The sequence below is a fragment of the Aspergillus oryzae genome, chromosome 6 (assembly GCF_000184455.2).
Source record: "Aspergillus oryzae RIB40 DNA, chromosome 6".
Classification (NCBI taxonomy): domain Eukaryota; kingdom Fungi; phylum Ascomycota; class Eurotiomycetes; order Eurotiales; family Aspergillaceae; genus Aspergillus; species Aspergillus oryzae.
In genome coordinates, this window is record NC_036440.1 from 2,509,112 (window position 1) to 2,530,788 (window position 21,677).

Below are 21,677 nucleotides of genomic sequence, written 5' to 3' on the forward strand. Positions count from 1 at the left end.
CTGATAAGTACAATGACCTCATCATGGCATCGATAACCGATTAGATAAGATCCTGTTATCGTGAAGAAGATCAAAGTCGATATCTTTTCATTTCTGCAGTTCTTCCACTAGTTGTTTATAGATATTTCTTCAATTTCAATATACATACCCCTAGTCATACAATGGATAACAGTAGCCTCGATATCTGGGTTGTAAGTCATATACTCCACCACATCATGCCCTATCTTGCACCCTATACACAACATCCCCATATCCAACTCCTAGCAACCTCAAACGAAGTCCAATAGAACCAACCCTCAATGGATTAACTAACAAACAAAAAAGGCCGGCGCCCTAGCAGCCGTAACAGTCGACTTCCTAGTATACCCAATGGACACACTCAAAACGCGCATCCAATCACCAAACTACAACCACCTCTACAAAGACGCAACAGGCGCTATTAAACGAGACGTCCTCTTCCGGGGGTTATACCAGGGCGTATGGAGCGTTGTACTCGCAACGGTACCTTCATGTACATCTCTTCTACCTCACCATTCACCCAACAATCACAACCACAAGAACTGACCTAAAAAAGCAGGAGCATTCTTCACAACCTACGAAAGCTCAAAACACATCCTAACCCTCTCCTCCATCCAGTCCCAATCTCAATCCCAATCTTCATCCCAAAACCCCCTCCCATTCACCCACCCCCTCCCCACACCCCTAATCCACGCCCTCTCCTCCTCCCTTGGTGAAATGGTCTCCTGCGCAATCCTCACCCCTGCAGAAGTCCTGAAGCAAAACGCCCAAGTCCTGGACATGAACTCCCCAACCCCCACCAGCACAAAGACACCCAGACAAGGCGCTACAATCCAGGTCTTGGCAAAGTTCAGACACAGGCCTTGGAAGTTGTGGAGTGGGTATACGGCGCTTGTGGGTAGGAATCTGCCGTTTACGGGGTTGCATTTTCCGATTTTTGAGGGGGTGAGGGGGTGGCTTGTTTCTTGGAGGGGTCGGGAGAGGAGAAATGGTGATAGGAATGGAGGCAAGAATGGAGGCAAGAATGGGAATGGGGTGTTTGAGAGGGCGGTTTTGACGGGGATTGCGGCTGGAGTGTCTGGGACTGTGGCTTCGGTTGTTACGACGCCGATTGATGTTGTTAAGACGAGGGTTATGTTGGGGGCTGGCGGGGAGGAGTTGAAGGGGACGGAGAAGACGGTTAGGAAGGTGAAGGGGACGTTGGCGGTTGGGAGGGAAGTGTGGAAGGAGGAGGGCCTTAGGGGGTTGTTTCGTGGAGGTGCGTTGAGGTCGGTTTGGTCGGCTTTTGGGATGAGTATTTATCTAGGGATTTATGAGGGCGGGAGGATGTATTTGGAGAAGAGGAGGAAGGAGGATGAGGGTGGAGTGTTGTAAAGGTGGTTAGTTAGGGCAGTAAATAAAGAGCCTGTATTATAGATCATGAACAATTGTATTTTTCTTGTTTCATTTCATTGACGTTAACTCGTCGAGAAGAGGACTTCGGTTATTCTCATCATTTATCATACATGCATCAGGTGTACAAAATCTCAGTCAAGAGACAACTTCGTAAACAAAAAACGGTGCTGAACAAGTCATCAACGCATACAAGTTCAATATCAAGTTTCATTTCCAACATTTCTGGTGTATAGTCATTGCGTCATTCCAATCATCAAATGCACTGAGATATAAGGAGCATTCTTCTGGCATCACGTCTCGCTGTTGAATATAGCCCTGCTCATCAAGCAGGTTCTGTCTTGTAAAGCGTACCCTTAAAAGCTGGTAAGTTTCTTAAACCAGTTAGGCAGCTTCCCTCCAGAACTAGGAGGTGGTTGGTCGTAGCGGTCATATCTCATTCCACGGTCTCGTTCGTAGTCTGCACTACCGGAGCTGCTCTTCTGTCCTCTCTCAGACCTCCGAGCCTCGCGTTTCCTCAAGCGCTCCTCCTCAATCTCCTGGTCGGTAAGTCCGGGGTATCTGGCCCGTCTTCTTGCCTTCCGGCGTAGGTCGCGTCGGGCCTCCTCGTCCGATGAGATTGAGTGTGCCCCATCCATGGGCTCTCCCGGAGCAGGCGGCATGTCCAACATAGTTGGCACAACCGGCGGTGGCTCGGGGGGGTCACTTGCTTGTGAATTAACCCAAGAAGAGGTCTTATCTTTGCGCTGTCCAGGCATCATAGGTAGAGGTCTCGTCTCCTCGGGCGCCCTGGACCTTCGGCGTCTAGCGTGTTCACCGTCGTCTCCATGACGGCGAGAGCGATAGGCCCTGTCCGGGTCCCCGCCCTGCATGTAGAAGTCCCTGGCGGCTCTATCATCCATATACGAGTGCCGCTTTCTGGATCTCGGGTCGTAGCTAGGGTTCTCATATATTCCTGCCTCCCTTTCCTGCCGCCTCCGTTCGCGGCGTTCCGCAGCCCTAGCTTCGCGGGCCTCCACTTCTCTGGCTTCCTGTGCCTGCGCTTCCGCCTCTCGAGCTTCTTGCTCCTCCCGGGCACGGCGCTCTTCACGAGCAGCCCGACGAGCCATCTTCTCCTCTCGGCGTCGCTGTGCTCTCTCCTCTTCCTCTCGGAGTTGCATCTCTTGCATCTCGCGCTCACGAGCCCTTTGCCTTTCCCGCCGTCTTGCTCGTCGTTCTTCGGCTTCTTGAAACTCGTTGTCTTGATACGGATCAACGTCGCCCTGTCGAGAAGCGCGCCGTGCTCTGCGCGCCTCTCTCCTAGCATCGACATCTTCTATCTGAATTTCCGGGACAGCCATTGCTGGTCCAGCATCGGTAGCATAGCCCTCACGGTCAGGGTCCGGTCTCATTGCGCGTCTTCTCCTCTCGTCCCGTCTCTGGCGCCGAGCGTCCTCTCGCTCTGGCTCCGTCATGTACTTGGCATCCTCGTCCTTGTAAGACCTAGACTTTTGGCGTTCAGGCAGTTCAGGGCGAATGTGTTGACGCAAAGTTCCGATCAGCCCCATAAGACCGCCAGTCTCCTGTTTCTTGGGAGCGGTATTTGATCGTCTCAAACGCCGTTCCCTCGGAGCCTCCACAAATGCCATGTCATCAGGTCCGGAAACAATGTCCGGACTCGTCTGAGCTGGGTCTGCATCGACCATGACAGCATCGTCTTGGAGGTCTCCCTGTCGTGATCGTGACTATATTATAGAAGCGACATTAGCTACTGTTCCAACCAGTTGATGTCAGTTGCCGGTAACGCTGCTCTCTTACCTTCTTCCTTGACCGTCGCTCTGAATGACGCGACTCTCTAGAGGGAGCCTTGGGCTCACCGTCAGCATCATCCGGGTTGACCATAACGATGTCTTCATCGTCAATAGCATACGGATCACGAGCGCCTACGATGACCGTGTTAGTTAACTTTACTAAGAGTGACACGAACATAGAAGGCCATACTAGATCTTTTCCGCGAGCCACGCGGCCTCTCTCGTCTTGACCCAGATGGTGGAGCACCCATCATGCGGGCAGCCTTATCAGGCATCTCGAACTGCTCATCCGGCGGCGGCGATGGGAACCCAGTGTCATCCATATCTACAGGTGGGCGCCGCGACGTGTGCCTTGGGGCATGCTCGCCATGTCTCCTGCTAGATTTCGTTCTGGTAGGCGGAGGTGGTGCGCCAAAAATAAAATTCGAGAATGCCCCAGCCCGATTGAGTGCGGGTTCTCGTTGCCTGTCGTTCTCGGGTTCTAGCGATCTCTCTGGCTCGTCCTCCGGTTCCCTTGGCCTTGAGTGTCTAGTGGACTTTGATCTTCCCATCCCCGAAGGCGATTGCTCCCTTCTTCTATGCTTCTCTTCCCTATGACCTGACCTCCTCGGTGGGGGTGCAGCACCCCACATATCCCAAGACGTGCTACCAGGCGCACGTTCAACACGCGGGCGCTCCTTTCTTGCCGCTCGCTCCGGCGCAACGGGTTCAGGTGGCGGTGTCGGAGGACCTCCAGCAGCTTCCTCTGGAGCATCGGCCACTGGGGCTTCTGCAGGAGGAGCTGGTGGTGGTTCTGGAACTGGCACTGACCTTCTACTTTTCCTGATTTTCTTCATGGGCTTTTCAGGCTCTGGGGCAGGCGGCTCAGCGGGCTCAAACGCTGGCTCGGGCTCGGGCTCCGGCACATTGACAGGAGCAGGTTCGGGCTCAGGTTCGGGTTCGTGTTCAGGTTCAGGATCAAGCGCTCGCACCGGTTCTGGCTCTGGCTCTGGTTCAGGCACAGGTTGGGGCTCAACCGCCTTAGCCTTCTTTTTCTTCTTTTCGACTTTGGGTGGGGGGACCGGCTCTGGCTCTGGTTCAGGTTCAGGTGCGGGTTGCGGCTCGACGGCCTTAGCCTTCTTTTTCTTCTTTTCTGCTTTGGGAAGAAGTACGGGCTCTGGTTCGGGAACTGGTTCCGGCTCAGGTTCAGCAACAGGCACAACCTCTTCTGGTGGCGCAGGCTCCGGCACAGGCTCTGGCTCTGCTGGCAGTTCGGGTGCCGAAGGCTCTGGAGCAGGCGGCTGAGGCTCTGGAACAGCAGTCTTCGATTTCTTCTTGTCTTTCTTTTTGGCCTTCTTGGACAATACTACCGGCTCAGGCTCGACTTCTGGCTGCTTTTCTGGTTCAGGCTCGGGCTGAGGTTCAGGTTCAGGCTGTACTTCCGGCTCGGGCTCTGCTGGCGGTTCTGGGGCAGGGGGTGGGAGGTCATCGAAATCGTCGTCAAAAGCGTCTGGAAAGCTTCCTGGTACGGTGTCTCGTAAGATCCTTCTTTCTATAACTGGTTCAGGTTCTGGCTCCGGCTCCGGCTCCGGTTCCTGCGGAGGTTCTGGAGGGTCTTCTACCGGCGGCGGCACCTCCTTCGCTTTTGATTTTTCTGTCGACTTTCCCTTGGACTTTTCTTTCTTTTTCTCTTCAAGGGCCTTAATGCGCTCCGCGACAGAGTTCTTGGTTGATGACTTGGTCTTTGACGTGACAACAGGTGTCTTTGTTGGCGGCGCGGCTGGCTGAGGTTCGACTTCTGCGACTGGCGCGTCAGCCGCGTCAGCCGCACCAGCCTCTCTCGGCGCATCCCCTACGTCAATAAGCAGATCATCCTGTTCGGGCTGGGGCTCCGGCTCTTTTATTGGCTTTTCTGCCGACTTCTTTTTAGTGGCTTTAGGCATCCCCATCGCTGCTGCTCCGAAGCTTGCCCAGAACCCTCTGGCTGGCTTTGACGGCGTTTCCTCCGCAACGAGGCCCTTCTTTTTAGAAGGCATTGTGCTAAATTCATCCCAAAGAGGCTCCTCTGGTATACTCTCAAAAGCGTCAGGTTCCAGCGATAATCCCAGAGAAGGTGGAGTAGGCGCCGGCGGTGGAGGTTCATCATTAATCTTGCTCTTCTTAGACTTCTTCTTATCCTTTTGAGGAGCCCAGATGCCCCAGCTATCATCAATTGGTTCTTCGGTAACTGGTTCAGGGATAACCTCTGGTTCTGGGGTGGGCTCCCGAACTGGTTCTGGCTCTGGTTCTTGTACAGGCTCCTCTGCTACAGGCACCACTTGTGGTGGCCACTCAAAGTCTTTACCAGGAATAGGCAAACCCTTCTTTATTAACGATTTTTCTCGCTTCTTTCGATCCTTAGAGGAGAGGTTATCCCAGTTATTGTAGAGCGGATCATCTGGCAGTGAGGGAGTTTTGGATTCCGGCTCTTGTTCTGGTTCAGGCTCAGCTTGAGGCTCTGGCTCTTCAGGGACAGGTTCAAAGACGGGCTCCGGTTCTGGTTCAGCTTCCGGTACTGGCTCTGGTGCAGGATCTGGTACGGGCTCCTCCGCCAATGGCTCCGGTGGCGGAGGTGGTGGCCAGTCAAAATCCTTACCTGGAATCGGCAGACCCTTCTTCATCAATGATTTCTCGCGCTTCTTCCGGTCCTTGGATGAGAGGTCATCCCAGTTATTATAGAGCGGGTCATCAGGCAATAATGGAGCCTTAGGTTCCGATTCCGGTTGCTGTTCGGGTTCAGGCTCAGGCTCAAGTTCAAGTGCCGCCTCGGGCTCTGGCACTGGCTCTTGTATAGACTCTTCTGCCACTGGCTCTGGAGGTGGAGGTGGTGGCCAGTCAAAATCCTTACCTGGAACTGGCAGACCCTTCTTGATGAGTGATTTCTCACGCTTTTTCTTGTCTTTAGCTGAGAGCTCGTCCCAATTATTATAGAGCGGGTCATCGGGCAGTGACGGGGCCTTGGGTTCCGATTCCAATTCCAGTTGCGGTTCAGGCTCAGGCTCAGCTTGAGGCTCGGGCTCGGGCTCGGGCTCGGGCTCAGGTTCAAGTGCCGGCTCCGGTTCTGGCGCTGGTTCTTCTGTCACTGCCTCTGGCGGTGGAGCTGGTGGCCAGTCAAAATCCTTACCAGGAATTGGCAAACCCTTCTTGGTGAGTGATTTCTCACGCTTTTTCTTGTCTTTAGCTGAGAGCTCGTCCCAATTATTATAGAGCGGGTCATCTGGCAGTGATAAAGCCTTTGATTCGGGTTCGGGTTCAGCCTCAACTTGAGGCTCGGGCTCGGGCTCGGGCTCAGGCTCAGGTTCGGGTTCAAGTACCGGCTCTGGTTCTGGCTCTGGCTCTGGCTCTTCTACCACTGGTTCTGGTGGTGGAGGTGGTGGCCAGGCAAAATCCTTGCCAGGGATTGGTAGACCCTTCTTTGTCAGTGATTTCTCGCGCTTCTTCCGGTCCTTAGATGAAAGATCGTCCCAGTTGTTATAAAGAGGATCATCTGGTAGTTTTGCTTCAGGCACAGGTTGTGGTTCTGGCTCGCCTGCAGGTTCGGGTTCAGGTTCGGGTTCGGGTTCAAGTACCGGTTCTGGTTCTGGTGCTTGCTCTGGCTCTGGCGCTGGTTCCACCACTGGTTCCGGTACATCTTCTACTATTGGCTCTGCTGCTGGTTCCTCTAATACAGGCTCTGGTGGCGGTGGCGGTGGCCATGGGAAATCCTTGCCAGGAACTGGGAGACCTTTCTTAATCAATGACTTCTCACGCTTTTTTATGTCTTTAGGCGAAAGATAGTCCCAATTGTTGTAAAGAGGATCATCTGGCAGTTTAGCTTCGGACGCAGGTTGTGGTTCTGGCTCCGCTACTGGCTCCAGTTCTGGCGTTGGCTCTGGTTCGGGTGCAGCCGCAGGTTCCGGTTCTGGTTCAGCAACTGGTTCTGGTTCTGGCGCTGGCTCTTCCGCTGCAGGTGCAGGGGCAGGGGCAGGTGGTGGCCACTCGAAATCTTTCCCGGGAATTGGGAGGCCTTTTTTCATCAAGGATTTCTCGCGTTTCTTTTTGTCTTTTGATGAAAGATTGTCCCAGTTGTTATAGAGTGGATCATCTGGCAGTTTAGCTTCAGGTGCTGGTTCTGACTCTGGCTCTGCTGCGGGCTCTGGCTCCAAGGCTGGCTCCGGTTCAGGTTCAGCTGCGGGCTCTGGCTCAGGTTCAGGCGTTGGTTCATGCTCAGTTTCCGGTTGGAGTTCCGATTCGGGCTCTTTCGTCGGCTCTTCGACAGGAGCAGCTGGCGCTTTTGGGGGCCATTCAAAGTCCTTACCAGGTATGGGGAGACCTTTCTTGACAAGAGATTTCTCTCGTTTCTTTCGGTCTTTAGATGATAGCGTGTCCCAATTATTGTAAAGTGGATCATCAGGCAACTTAGGCTCTGGCTCTGGCTCTGGCTCAGCAGGTGCTGGGGGTTCCGGTTCGGGCTCAGGTTCAAGCACTGGCTCGGGCTCTGCCGCACCTTTACCCTTCTTCTTTTTCTTCTCTTTTGTCGGGACATTCCAGCCTGTCCAGTCATCCTCCTCCTTTTTTTCCTCAGGGACAGGCTCCGGCGCTGGATCTGCGACTACTGGAGGATTTTCCACTACTGGTTCCAGCTCCTCGAGGATAGCACCGTCCTTCTTTTTCTTGTCTTTCTTCTTAGTTGAGACGCCCCAGCCCCAATCATCGTCATCAGCCATCTCCGGCTCTGGTTCGGCCTTCTTCTTAGTATCCAGGAATCCCCAGTTATCCTTCTTTTCTTGTGTGCCAACATCTCCATTGGTAGGAGGAGGAGGGGCTCCGAAACCAAAGCCAAATCCGACTGAAGCATTCAATGGATCCGCTGAGCCAAATGACCACGGGTTGGTATTCTGTGTCTTTTCCCCGTTCATGCCACCAAGAGAGTCGAGACCCCATTTACTCCCCGTATTCCAACTCTTATCCCAACCGCCAAATTCCAGGCCTCCGCCAGTAGATTTGCCTCCAAGGGGGTCTAGGCTTAGATTTGGCGGTGATGTATTGCCACCTAAATTGATATCCTGAAAAGAATTGGAAGGAGGTCCGGTGTCAATCAGAGTGGCACCCTATAAAGGAATTAGTGATGATACCCTAAAACCGAGGGGGAACCGTACTTGATCCTTCTTTTTATTCTTTTTATTTCCTGCAAGCGCAAAGTCCGCCCACGAATCATCGCCATTTCCACTGCCATCGTTTGCCCAACTAAGATCATCACTATGAGCATTAGCCGCTGCTTCTTCTGCGGCCTTTTTCTCCTCCTCCTCTTTAGCCTTCCGCTCCTCCTCTTCTTTGGCTAGCCGCTCTTCTTCCTCTTTCTTCTTCTTCTTGTCTTTTTTCTTGCTGTTTGTATTCCACGCATCTCCCCAACCATCATCGTCTCCGCCATCCCCGCCGCCTCCGTCACCACCGTTGTCTCCATTCCCATCTCCCGATCCACCTGCGTTGCTTCCGCCGTCCCCGCCATTCTGATTTTCATCAGGCGGCGGGCTTTTATCACCGTCGTCGTTCGGCGGCGGGGTACTCTGTTGTGCGGCTTGCTTTGCTTTCTTCTTCTTGCCCGGTCCCTTATGTTCCCGTATGCCAAATGGGTGACGAAAATCGATTAGAGGCGACTTAGATCTACTATTGAGATCTTTTGTTTCTATCGAGGGCGTGCCGTCACCACACAAATCTTTCCGTTCGGCTAATGGCGAAAGCGTAGAGTAATCTGGAGGCAAGTCTTTGATAGCATCGTCATAGGATGGAGGGGGTTGGTCGTAGGGCTGAGGGGTTGGCGTCCGGAGCTCTATCTCGAGAGCCAGAGATGCTTTGGAGAATCGCTCATTGTGTCCTGCTATTCGTGATTGGACCGAGTATTTGTTTTTCTGCTCATTCTCGACTAAACAATAATGGGAGTATAGAGGCCTCTCGGGGTCGACTTCGAGTCCATGATGGCGAACAAGGCGCATACTTTCCATACTGGGTAAAGGACCAGTGTTCTCACGGCGGTTGACTCGACTATGCGAGGCGCATGGATATCAAGGACTTCCGGCCTCAATTGAGGCTGCCGCTGGTTCCAGGAAAATATTGAAGTTCTGGGTTAAACCGTCGGGAACGTAGCAGCAAAAGGCTGCGTAAATGGCGGGAACAAAGAACGAAGGGAAGAAAAGAAAGAAAAAATAAAAAGACTAAGAAAAAACGCTTCCACTAGAATATAATGCTTGTAACCAAAGCTGGTCACACGATGCAAATGTTAGCGCGATCGGTATACCAACGGATAACCAACTAGATTTGCGACAAAAGCCGTGGACAATCAGAGAGTATACGGCATTAGATGGTGTGTTTGAGGTGAAAGGGAAAAGTGTATGCAGAGATGAAATAGAGAGTTCAGCAGAAAGAAGAAACAAGGAGCGAAAAAGAGGTCATAGAGCTCATGACCACGAGGCGGTGGGAAAGGAGGAAAGGAGAGCAATGTTGCTGAAGATCAGTCCCTGGAGAACAGATAGGATTGGGTGGATGGGTATGCGATGGACAGCTAGGAATGTGAACTAGTTTTGGTACATACATCAGCAAGTCAGCGGCGGTTGCGCAAAACAAAAAAAAAATTTTCTGTTAATTTTTTAAGATTATACTTTCTTACCTTGAAATAATAATTTTGTGCTGCGCGTTGATCTGCGTGGTACGGAAGAATTGTATGCGATAGTATCTTTGATCCCCGACGGGTCAGATAGTAAAACGGTGGCTGGGCGGATGAGCCAACCAGACCGAGTCAAAGTGGTCAAGAACAAAGTCTCTAACTGAATTTGGTGCATAAAAATTAGCAATTGTTTTCAGTCATAAACTAGCTGGTTGAACAGGAGCAACGGAAAAAAGATGCAAGGTGAGAAGTCACGCAGGCACAGGCCACTTACACACGCGATGGGATTGCGCGCAGAGACTGGGGATGTGAGTCGACGGTCCTATCGATAAAGATTCCACCCCTCCTTCTCGGCGGGTATTATGGGCACTGGTGTACGACGAACAACAAATGGTGGTGAAAGCACTGACACTCGAGTGCGATCTAGATTAGGTATATATGTCTCTTTTATGCCTTAATGGTCAGTAGGATATGTACGTTAGCAGATCGAGTCACTCTTATTGCATTGTACTTACATACCTTCGGATAGAGCGTTTGTTGTCCCATTAAAGTGGGGTTCCCAAGGGAACAACAGATCAGTCCCTAGTGTTCCGGTCCAAGGAAGCTAAAAGTAGAGATGATCGGTTCCGTGGTTCACCTCGGGGAAGTTAGAGGATTACACAGGAACTACTCTACCTTATTCCCTGGTAAGAAGAGGAACTGTTATATCAATTGAATGATTGGTCCCGTTCAATGATGTAGATTGAAGGAAATATAGTAGAAACCCCATTGATATCCTGCACCAAAGAAACAGAGATATTCCAGAAAGAAACCAAGTGTGTTATGACCTCGCATTGAAAGACTAGTTAAGGGAGACTAGAGGACTAACTACCCAACTAACTACGGGCCTATTCTACTACCTTAATAAAACTGCTAAGAGTGAACAAGTTTGACTCAGGCCACGAGGCAACAACCAGGGACCAACAATCAAAACAATGGAGGAGATTTACTAATAATCGCTCACCTGTGAAACAACCACTGCACAATTATGGAGCCAAAAGTCTTCGGGCAGCAGGAGACCAATTCCATAATTCTTTCGAAAAGCGGCGAGAACCTCGGGTAACGAGGAGAAAAGCGTTGAGGTACTGTACCTCGAAGGAAAGATTCTACCGCTATCGGTGTTCTTCACCGCATCGAAGGCGAAGATCCACCGTGAACCTATGAGAACCCTCGATCACGATGGAGCCATTTCCCCCCATTTTCGTCTTACGTTTCCTGATGAAGGATTGCCGGTTCTAAGGCAGGTTGATCCGTCGTTGCTTCTTTTAGTTTTGACAGTTGTCAAAACTCTACTGCAGGCTATCGCGCTTCGCCCCAGTGCCTGACTCCATACTCATTTCCGTTCTAAGAGGAACTCCCCATGACAGAGGACGCTAGCCGTATTCGTAGATTAGTGCCTTAGTCCTCGTCGGGAAACAGTGCATTCCCTTTCGGGAAAAGTGGTTGCGTCCCGCTTGGCAGCGTCATAGTACGTACATGTACATCATGTCCCTCATCTCATGCCCCGTTGCCTGTGAGTGACTCATGAACATCCTCGGTGTTATGCATCTCTCTGGCACATATTTCATGCAATACCTCTATGACTCACGGTATCTATCTGTGAGAGTCTATTAAAAACAAATTAGTAGCCCCCATCCCCTTCCCGATTGAGTAAACAGATGGGGTGGAACCCCGAGTAATGTAGATTATATATCTCCCAAGTATACCCGACTGCAGCCCCAACAACGCACACCGAACTTGCTCCCTATCGTAATCCAGGTCGTCTAGACCCTATATGGACCGGAGATAAACCCACTTGCATATTGGCCAAAGGACCACCGTGTCTATTGCAGCCATGCCATCTACTGCAGTGATCCGTCGTGAATGATCTGTTGTGTTACCTGAGAGTAGTATGATACCAGATGCAAGTGACCAAGGAGTATCGAAACCTCCGTCATCACTGCATAGCAGAATTGACCACAACACCAGGAACAATCCTGTCTGTGCAACACCGCCGTTTTCTTGTACTTGTCTTAGTCTTTGAATTAAGGAAGTCACCTTGTATACTACAAAATACAGCCCCAACTTTGTTGATGAGCCGACTTTCGCTCTGGTCACGGGTTGAAAGAGCCTCGCAGAATACAAGCATGAATTGGAACTGGCCTGCAATTCGTGGTATAATGACATTGGTAGCAGTACTTGAACTCAGCACATCACAACTTATAGAGAATACAAGTAATCAATTGATCAAGATAAACCCTTGAACACCTGAGACGCAAACAGACAAAAGAAGGTTAATGGTGGGAAGGATACTGGTTATTCATGAGAAAAAATCGATCATCTTCAGTCGCTCATTCAGACCCAAAATATCACCGTTGTTCCTTGGGCTATAGCAAAAGTTTACAAGCTTTACTGATAAACTTTTACTCGGAGGACTTTCGAACATGTGGCGCTTCCACGCCGTATACCTCTTGATACTCGCGGAGATAACGTTCTGTGTCGGCGAGTTGCAGTTTGTGGTATTTCTGGTCCATATTAGCTTCGTCCGCATATGCGTATCATCTTCAGAAGGGCGCGGGCAGATGTACCTCTTTCTCAGATTCCGTCAAGCCTTTCCATTCCTCTGCGACCCGTGTAGCGATGTCCTTGGCGGCCATGTGCTTGAAGTCGCCCTGACCAGTGCGTTCAATGAAGAAGAAGACATAGGAAGAGGAAGGACGCTTAACCAATCGATCATCCCGAAGAGGGGGATACCTCTTATTTGTGAGTTTTGTCAATCTGCTTCGTGCGAGATTCGCTTCTTTGATCTGGAGCGGCGTGTGGGATTTGATCCATTGGTCGTATGTAGATTCATTAGAGTTTCTGTTAGACTCTGCCACTGCGGCGAAGCGCTGTCATATCTAGTCAGTAATCTATACACTGCCACAATCCATTAGAGTACTAGACGAACCGCTCGCTCTTCCTCACTGATCGTCTTGGCAAGCTCAGTAGCAGCTTTAAATGCCTCTTGAGTGTTGTTGTGAGTCTTCCTTGTTTCTTGAAGCTTTTCGATAATTGACAAGTTAGCCACACGCTCCGGAAGTCTCTTTGGTGCCTCCAGCGCAGTAGCCTTGAGGGCCTTAATCTGATCCCTGAGTTCCCGTGTCTTCTTTGCCTCCTTTTGCTTCTCAGTCAACTGCTTTCTTGGCTTGGGCTTGGGCTTCGCTGTCGAGCTCTTCTTGGCTTTTTTGGTGGTTTTCTTGGTCCCCTTTCCGGCCTTGGTGGATTTGGTGGATTTCTTCTTCTCGCTCTTGCTATCACTTGTGGTCGCATAGGTCTTAAGTAGGCGTTGCGAGAACACGCTGGTCGACGGAAGTACCCTGCAGATTGGGCGTAAAGCCTGACCGCGCGTAATCAAAGAGACGCGCCTGACGTGGCTTTGGGCAACAGCTACTCGGACAGGACGAGAGAACGCATCACTAAGATGCAGCTTGCGGAGGATGCCTCCTCCACGCCGAGCTAAATTCAGAGGCATGATTCAAAACAGTGAGACGAAACTAACTGCAATTGGGAATATAACCGACAATGTAGCACGTAGGTACTATTAAACAAAGACAGGCGAGGCCGAGCTCTAAGGTAGCAGGAGCTTCTGCTGCAGGGACCTTAGCTGCAAGAGCTCTAAGACGAATGCGGGAGGTTGGAGTCGCGTCCACTCACTGGTCGTTTGGGGTAGACCGAAATAGGAAGGTACATACACGTGATCGAAGCTTGCCATGGAGCTATCAACGTCACGTGATAGATAGGGCCCTTTGGGTTGAGGATAAGGTACAACTGAAAAAAGAATGGATGGAGAACCGTATCTCCGCGCTTCGGAAGCCGCCAATCCTCGCCACCGTGCTTAATCCGACCTTTACTGATTCTATAACAACAGAGCCTTGCTTTTAATGGAAGGGTAATAATTGCTCTGATATCTACTTCGCGTACTCGAATTCCTTTGAGCTTCAGTAATACTCACTCATCGCTGGCCTGCAACAATGGCTCGCCACGGGGATACTCGCTCACCATCACCTGTAGGCAGCACATATTCTTCTTCCAGACGGAGTCGCAGAGATGATGATCGCTATGAGAGGAGCAGGCGAGATGATGGGCGGAGCTACCGAAGATCTCGTAGCCCTGAGGTATGTCAATCGGATGTCCCAGTCCTACCCTTATCTCTTCTCTAATATCTACTTCCAGAAGCGATACCGTGACCGTGAACGCGACCGTGATTCATATCGTAGACGTGACCGCTCGCTAGACAGACGCGCCGATTACCGTGATGAAGATACGTATAGACCAAGTCGACGGGATCGTTCCCGCGATCGACGTCGGTCGAGAGATAGAGATGATGATCGGGATTACCGTCGCAGAAGTCGCGATAGAGACTTTCGAAGCAGGCGAGATGATTCCCGCGACAGGGCTCGGAGACGGACAGATGATTCTGCTGACTTGAAACACAAGTCTAGACGGGATGATAGCCGGGAGCGGGCCAGAGATTCCGTTCCCAGGTCTCGAGAGGTAAGCGCATATGGTCCCCTTCGATTCTATAGCCGTGTACTCATCGACCGTATTATCTCACAGGCATCGAAGCCTTCGACACCAGCGGCCAACACTGGTCCGACAGATGACGAAAAGCGAGCCGAAAGACTGGCCAAGCTCGAAGCTTGGAAGCAAAAGCAAGCCGCAGAGAAGGAACGCAAACAACGAGAAGCCGCCGCAGCTGGTGGGACAAGAAGCATCCTGGATGAGATTGACAGAAAGTCAGGCTTATCACCAGCTGTTGGGTCTCCCCAGTCTTCTGCGACGCCCATTGATGCTGCCCCAGCGTCGTATACTGGAAAGTTTGACCCGAAGGCGATTGCAAAGAATGCCGCACCGGCGCCAGCTGTGAAGTCTGTACTGGGGGATGATATTGCTGTTCCGCCGTCCGCTAAGACATCTGCTACCTTCCCTTCTACAAAGACTGAGGTTCAAGCTAACAAACCTTCTGCTACTTCAAGCAAAGCATCATGTACGTCTCAGCCTTCTGCTCATTCTGACTTAGACCCTACTAACACGACATTTGTAGCATTGAAAGTAAAGGGAAACGTGGGTAGTTTTGGCCTGGGTACCAAGCAGGCCGCAGATACCGAGAAAGCGTCAGCGACGAAGACCCTCGGCTTTGGCGAAGAAGAATCTACCCGGCGGAAGTTGGAGAGGTTGCCAACTCCTCCGCTAGATGACGCCAAAGACTCCAATAAGGAAGAAGATGTGACGGCAGAAGACGAAGACGATGACGTTGACATGCAGGATGGTGACACTGAGGAGGAAAATGCGGCTGCGGCGCGGGCAGCAGCAGAGAGGAGAGAAGAGCGACTGCAGAATGAGGCTCGTGATTCTCAATCAAATGGCGATGTACAGATGAGCGATGCGTCGAATCAAAAAGCGCCCGACAAGATGGAAGTGGACGCCCAAGAAGAGGAAGAAGTTGATCCCCTGGATGCCTTCATGTCTGAATTAGCAGAGTCTGCCCCTCCGAAAAAAACGGCTGGCGCCAAGTTCGCGAAAGCTAAACCACAACAGCCTGAGGCTCTCTTTGGAGATGAGAATGATATGGACATGACTGCTGTCGGCGACGGCGATGCAGATGATTTCCTTGCTATTGCTAACAAGGCCAAAAAGAAGAAGGATATCCCAACTGTTGATCACAAGAAGGTGGAATACGAGCCTTTCCGCAAGAAGTTTTACACCGAGCCTTCTGATCTGGCAGCGATGTCCGAGGAAGAGGCTGCTAGTCTGCGATTGGAACTCGACGGCATTAAAGTCCGTGGTGTGGAGGTTCCAAGGCCAGTGTCGAAATGGTCTCAGTGCGGCTTAGGTGTGCAAACCTTGGACGTAATCGATAGATTGGGCTATTCTGCACCCACTTCGATCCAAGCGCAAGCCATCCCAGCGATCATGTCCGGCCGTGATGTAATCGGTGTAGCGAAGACTGGTTCGGGTAAAACGATTGCATTCTTGATCCCTATGTTTCGGCATATTAAGGATCAACGGCCATTGGAGAATATGGAAGGTCCCGTTGGTCTCATTATGACACCAACTCGTGAACTGGCAACCCAGATCCATAAAGACTGTAAACCGTTTTTGAAAGCTTTGAACCTTCGTGCGGTTTGCGCTTATGGTGGCGCTCCCATCAAAGATCAAATTGCTGACCTAAAGCGTGGCGCGGAGATTATTGTCTGCACACCTGGGCGTATGATTGATTTGCTAGCAGCGAATGCTGGCAGAGTTACAAACTTACGCAGGGTCACATATGTCGTCCTGGACGAAGCTGATCGCATGTTCGATATGGGGTTCGAGCCTCAAGTCATGAAGATCTTGGCCAACGTCCGACCTGATAAGCAAACTGTCTTGTTCTCTGCTACCTTCCCGCGGAACATGGAGGCTTTGGCCCGTAAGACCTTGAACAAGCCCGTTGAAATTGTGGTTGGCGGTAGAAGCGTTGTTGCGCCTGAGATCACACAGATAGTGGAAGTTCGGAGTGAGGACAAGAAGTTTATCCGGCTTCTGGAGCTTCTAGGTAACCTGTACTCTACCGACGAAAACGAAGACGCACGGGCGTTGATTTTCGTTGAACGTCAGGAGGGCGCCGATACACTACTTCGTGAGTTGATGCGTAAGGGTTATCCTTGCATGTCCATCCACGGAGGTAAGGATCAGATTGACCGTGACTCCACCATCGAAGACTTCAAAGCAGGTATTTTCCCGGTTTTGATCGCCACGTCTGTTGCGGCCCGTGGTTTGGATGTGAAACAACTCAAACTCGTGGTGAACTATGATGCGCCGAACCATCTCGAAGACTATGTCCACCGTGCTGGACGAACTGGCCGAGCTGGTAATACTGGTACGGCGGTTACGTTCCTGACCGAAGACCAGGAGCGGTATTCCGTTGATATTGCTAAGGCGTTGAAGCAGAGTGGACAGTCCGTGCCGGAGCCTGTGCAGAAGATGGTTGACTCCTTCTTAGAGAAGGTCAAAGCAGGCAAAGAAAAAGCCAGTGCGTCTGGTTTCGGTGGAAAGGGTCTGGAGCGCCTTGATCAGGAGCGAGATGCTGCTCGTATGCGTGAGCGCAAGACATACAAGACTGGCGACGAGGGCGAAGAAGAGGAAGAAAAGGAAGAGAAGAACGAGAAGGCCGAAGAACAGTTCAATAAGGTTCTCTCATCGGTTCAATCCGCCGCTGCGCCAAGCCTACCTGGCGTTCCTAAGGGCATTGATCTGGACGGCAAGATCACCGTGCACAAGACTGAAAAGGACGCCAATGGTTCGAAGAACCCGTTGGACAAGGTGGGTTCGGCTGTTGCTGATATTCACGCTCGTTTGAGCCGTGCTGGTGTGATGAGGTCTGGAGTGCCCATCGATAACCGCGGGCCTGATGCCGGAGCTTTCCATGCTACGCTTGAGATTAATGACTTCCCCCGTAAGTTTATCCCCCGCTGTCGGCTTTCTGATTCAGCTACTAACACGGTCTCTCACAACAGAGAAAGCTCGGTGGGCAGTCACCAACCGGACCAACGTGGCCAAGATTCTCGAAGCCACAGGGACATCCATTACCACGAAAGGCAGTTTCTATGCTACTGGCAAGGAGCCAGGTCCCGGAGAGAACCCCAAACTGTATATTCTTGTTGAGGGTGAAACTGAGTTATCTGTGACGAACGCCATGCGTGAGTTGATGCGGTTACTTAAGGAGGGAACTATCGCTGCTGCCGATAGTGATGCGAGGGCACCGGTTGGAGGACGTTATAATGTGCTTTAAGTGTCAGCGCTTACATATAGCTGTATCATATCCCGAACATACAGAATCTTATTATTGTGGAACGAATCGCACTCTCTCTTATCAGCTTGGGTATCATAGTCAAATTTTTCAACGGGTAATCTGTACCGATGCCCACAGTAAAGTCACGACTGGCTAAAGATCACTGTATCAACCTAAACGCTCACTAACCGCCAAACTCCAAATGAAGAAAGAAAAAGTGAAACACCGGCGATTCACAGCCAGAATTAAGCTATAACCGAGTAATCTGTACATCCATCACTCCCATCTTCTGGCCTCAGCAGCATTATCCGCATCTCTAGCAGACCTCTCATTACGGCTAGCCTCCCCCAACGTCTGGGCCTGTGTCTGGGCCTTCTGAGCGGCTAACTTTGACCCTAACTTGCCCTTGTTGCCCGCCGTAGTAGACTCAGCCCGTTTCTAAACATACGCCATTAGCACACAACCTTGCACAGCGACACTCTAACGATCTTCTGGGAAAGGAGGAAGTAACTCACCTGCGCCGCAATCGCTGCATTCGCCCGCGCATCAGCTGTATCCGCGCCAGCACCTGGAGCCCCCGCGCCGCCCAGGGTCCTCCCCGTACTGGCGTTTGCGGGGAGCGGGGCGCGCGGACCGGAGCTGGATTTCCCTGTGTCTCCCGGGGGAGGATTGGCGGAGCCCAAGACGCGACCGGGGCTGGAAAAGGCCTCGGGTTGGTTTTTGGAGCGGGAGCAAATGTTTCCCATTTTTCCGGGTTTGGTTTGTCCTTGAGGTTGGTGGATTGGTGAGGTGAGGTGGAGGACTGGAAGGATTGATTGGGTTTAGCGGTGGTGATCGGCCATGCAGTGTATGTGTCTCGCTGTGTGACGGGTTCCGACAGGGCTGGGAGGCTCGATTGATGTGATTGATATGTCAGATTGGTAGATTTGGTTGTGGGGTAATGCGATTGAAGGTTGATGGAGCCGTTGAGATTGAAGATTGTACGGAGATAAGAAGTTCATTAGGCTGTAGCCTACCGATCGGGGATGACGATCTGGAGTAAGAACGGCCGGTGCACGTGGTCTGGTGCCCGCATTGCATTCGCATTCCTCAGTAAGGACGGACAGTATTCCGTACTGCCCTCAGTCTCTCCCATATCAATTGAATATAGCAAACAATATCACAAAATAAACATTATCGGGATGAGGAGTTTTGCTGGCAATATGTGTTCCTACTATTACGGTTCTAGCATGCACAGCTTATCTCTGTTTCGACTGGATCCATGGTTTTACAGCGACTCGTAAGGTCATCGACGAACATCAGTGGGCTCCGCTCTGGGTAAAAGTGGTGCCAGGGGAAGTGGGAAAGGAAGGAGCCTGATTCCACAGGCAATCTGCCTTTCGAGATTTTAATTTTCTTTTAACTTTTTTCTTTCACCCCTCACCCGTGACCCAATGAGGCACAGACTAGTTAATCCTACTCTGGACACATACTCTGTACAGCAAACCTTTTTGAATGCCTGAAAAACTGGGTACCGAGATAAAAGGAACTTCGCAAATCTGGGTGCGCTGATTCGCCGAGGCCAGGCGGGCAATGACGCCCTAACCCGCAAGGTACTCAAAGACTGCTTTTCTCCCAAGGTCCTCAACCGTTGTCTGGATTTGGTGACTGAAACTTATGTGTGATAGAATCACCGCAAGGCGAATCATAACTCTATACTGAAGATCACTTCATTTATACATCTCAGAACGCTCCCAAGGTCCTCGCCCCCTCTGGTCCCTCATGCCCCAGGCGGTCAGGTTTTTTCGCTTCCAATTGCACCGGCCATTCCAGGCGATCGTGACGCACTGTGCATGGCTGGTTGAGCCTGGTTGACAATCTCGGTTAAATCCTGTGGATTCTGCAACTGGCAAGATTGCGATCCTTTTTATTGGTATGTAGTATACCTGTCTGCTCGATCGCGCGGTGGCGATGTGGGCTAACGCTTGTGAAGTCTGGAGTGCTCAAGGACAAACACCCCATACCGCCGAGTGATCTCCCCGCCTCACTCTTCTCTTACCTTCTCTCCGGGTGGCACTTGCGTTCGACCCTTCGCGAACTTTGTTCCTGGATTCAAACCAAACGGTCTAAATCTCTCTCCCGGATACCAGGAGACTGTCCCGACGTCAAGTGACGTGGGTTGGGTTTGCCCGTACACCATGGCGTCTCACACTAAAAAGGACGATTACTGCCTCGAGTGTCATTGGGAGTCCTTTCATATAGACGGGAAAGAATCGGAGAACCAGTCTAACGCCCCCGCAACATCTCAGTGGGATTGTTCAGGCGAGGGACATGACGCCTCGCTCGATCACTGCCATGTCGACGACGCCTGCTGCGACATGGACGACTGCTCCATCACTTGCCCTTCGGTTTGCGACGGGCTTGTGGACTGCGAAGAAACCGCATGCACTGACACCCACTGCAATGATGGCTGTGACGATACGCATTGCGAGAACGCCGAGACCCTTTGCTTTGATGAACACTGCTTTGGTAACAATGGTAACGATACAGCTGTTGCAGACCATACCCTTGAGTCTCTTTTAGGGCTAGCAGGCCCCATTAATCTGGAATCCAATGATTTACTTTCGGCATGCACAGTGGGACAATCGCAAGGAGATCAACTACCCAAACCAACCGGTAATATCACTTCGGACATGGTGGCCCCTCAACCCTCTATGGACTCCCTCTTCCCTCAGCATTCGATCCCAGTTGCCCATTGCCACTCGCACAGTTTCCCTCATTTTCATTTCCATGACTCTTCTAAAGACGCTCACGGCAACATGATGCACCAACCGTTCCCGGCTCAGAATGGCGTTAATCCGGCAGATGTATTCCACATGCTGGGAATGTGTCCTGACCTTTCTGCCTGTCAAAACTTTCATGTACACGAAAACACGAACTGCGACCATGTCGACAAACCGAATACTGACGCTGGTTCTAATTCATTCGCCTGTTTCCATATCCCGCCTAATGTTAATCTTAACGACCTCATGAAAAGCCCGGTACATATCCACAGCAACCCCTCGAGGGGCCCTTGTCGCACACACCACCGGTGTCGCACGCATGCACATGCTCATGTGCACCCGTACGGACATTATTCGCCATACTCCCGCCAGTCCCGGTCCAGCGTGAGCTCGCAATTGATATCCAGCCCGGGCGATACCCCTCCGCCTCTGGAGGGCGGGACACCGTCAGTGCTGACAAGCCCGGTTACTCCGACCGAGAGCGAAGTGCATATTTGCAAGTGGACCACCACGTCAGGCGGCGCCAAGACCTTTTGCGGTGCACAGTTCTCTGATCCCTGTACTCTTCAAGAGCATCTGATCGCGCAACACATGTCAACCATCAATGGTGCCAAGGGTACCGGATATTACTGCTGCTGGGAGGGCTGCCACCGTCCGGATGAGCCATTCTCGCAGAAGTCAAAATTGCAAGGCCATTTCCTGACCCATAGCAATTGTAAGTCCTCACCCGTCTTCATCACGGATAGAGACTGACATACAGGGAAGACAAGAACTTCAGATGCTCGGTCTGTGGCAAATTTTTCGCTCGACAGGCAACCTTGGAACGCCATGAACGAAGTCACCGGGGAGAGAAGCCCTACAAGTGCTCTGAATGCGGGAAGGCTTTTACAGACAGTAGTGAACTGAGTATGTGCAATCATATGGTGTGATATGACTCGTGCTGACCGAATAGAAACCCATTCACGGACGCACACCGGGGAAAAACCCTTCAAGTGTACCTTTCCCGGATGTAACTTTCAGACCGGTGATGTGAGTGCCTAGCTGACCCACCGATTGAGGCAAGACAATACTAACGTAGTTCTTGCAGTCATCAAACATGTCTAGCCACCGGTTGAGTATGTTGCAGTCCATTTTTTTTTTTTTTTTTGCCAGCCGCGATGCTAATAGATACAGCACATGGTGAACGGAAACACAAATGCATTTACCCAGGATGCACCAAGAGCTTT

The 21,677-nt window shown here is 51.4% G+C and overlaps 7 protein-coding genes across 7 annotated transcripts; 4 read left to right on the forward strand and 3 right to left on the reverse strand.

Annotated features, from left to right (window-relative positions):
* Window positions 1-161: 161 nt before the first annotated feature.
* On the forward strand, window positions 162-1,392 carry AO090038000434 (putative mitochondrial carrier protein; the record flags this gene model as incomplete). The annotated part of the gene is made up of 3 exons (XM_001825304.1): window positions 162-191; window positions 325-511; window positions 575-1,392. The coding sequence occupies 3 exons, from the start codon at window positions 162-164 to the stop codon at window positions 1,390-1,392; spliced, it is 1,035 nt and encodes a 344-aa protein (XP_001825356.1).
* A 374-nt stretch (window positions 1,393-1,766) lies between these two features.
* On the reverse strand, window positions 1,767-3,095 carry AO090038000433 (uncharacterized protein; the record flags this gene model as incomplete). Its single annotated transcript, XM_001825303.3, has 1 exon — window positions 1,767-3,095. The coding sequence occupies one exon, from the start codon at window positions 3,093-3,095 to the stop codon at window positions 1,767-1,769; it is 1,329 nt and encodes a 442-aa protein (XP_001825355.3).
* Window positions 3,096-3,452: 357 nt separating this feature from the next.
* AO090038000432 (uncharacterized protein) lies at window positions 3,453-8,221 on the forward strand (the record flags this gene model as incomplete). The annotated part of the gene is given in 19 exon segments (XM_023238298.1): window positions 3,453-3,708; window positions 3,823-4,455; window positions 4,501-4,581; window positions 4,606-4,938; window positions 4,969-5,316; window positions 5,365-5,587; window positions 5,609-5,655; window positions 5,674-5,887; window positions 5,900-6,115; window positions 6,152-6,204; window positions 6,229-6,365; window positions 6,426-6,468; window positions 6,487-6,685; window positions 6,698-6,976; window positions 7,013-7,282; window positions 7,295-7,594; window positions 7,601-7,935; window positions 8,011-8,086; window positions 8,128-8,221. Coding segments are annotated over 19 exon segments (4,137 nt in total).
* A 4,024-nt stretch (window positions 8,222-12,245) lies between these two features.
* Window positions 12,246-13,390, reverse strand: AO090038000431 (HMG-box domain-containing protein; the record flags this gene model as incomplete). Its single annotated transcript, XM_023238299.1, has 4 exons — window positions 12,246-12,263; window positions 12,290-12,370; window positions 12,465-12,767; window positions 12,827-13,390. 4 exons carry the CDS (start codon window positions 13,388-13,390, stop codon window positions 12,246-12,248), a joined length of 966 nt encoding a protein of 321 aa, XP_023093127.1.
* A 499-nt stretch (window positions 13,391-13,889) lies between these two features.
* Window positions 13,890-17,689, forward strand: AO090038000430 (DEAD/DEAH box RNA helicase; the record flags this gene model as incomplete). Its single annotated transcript, XM_001825300.3, has 5 exons — window positions 13,890-14,033; window positions 14,092-14,412; window positions 14,476-14,905; window positions 14,963-17,353; window positions 17,415-17,689. 5 exons carry the CDS (start codon window positions 13,890-13,892, stop codon window positions 17,687-17,689), a joined length of 3,561 nt encoding a protein of 1,186 aa, XP_001825352.1.
* A 276-nt stretch (window positions 17,690-17,965) lies between these two features.
* On the reverse strand, window positions 17,966-18,435 carry AO090038000429 (uncharacterized protein; the record flags this gene model as incomplete). Its single annotated transcript, XM_001825299.3, has 2 exons — window positions 17,966-18,127; window positions 18,205-18,435. The coding sequence occupies 2 exons, from the start codon at window positions 18,433-18,435 to the stop codon at window positions 17,966-17,968; spliced, it is 393 nt and encodes a 130-aa protein (XP_001825351.1).
* Window positions 18,436-19,866: 1,431 nt separating this feature from the next.
* Window positions 19,867-21,357, forward strand: AO090038000428 (uncharacterized protein; the record flags this gene model as incomplete). The annotated part of the gene is made up of 3 exons (XM_023238300.1): window positions 19,867-20,206; window positions 20,306-21,166; window positions 21,212-21,357. The coding sequence occupies 3 exons, from the start codon at window positions 19,867-19,869 to the stop codon at window positions 21,355-21,357; spliced, it is 1,347 nt and encodes a 448-aa protein (XP_023093126.1).
* Window positions 21,358-21,677: the final 320 nt, after the last annotated feature.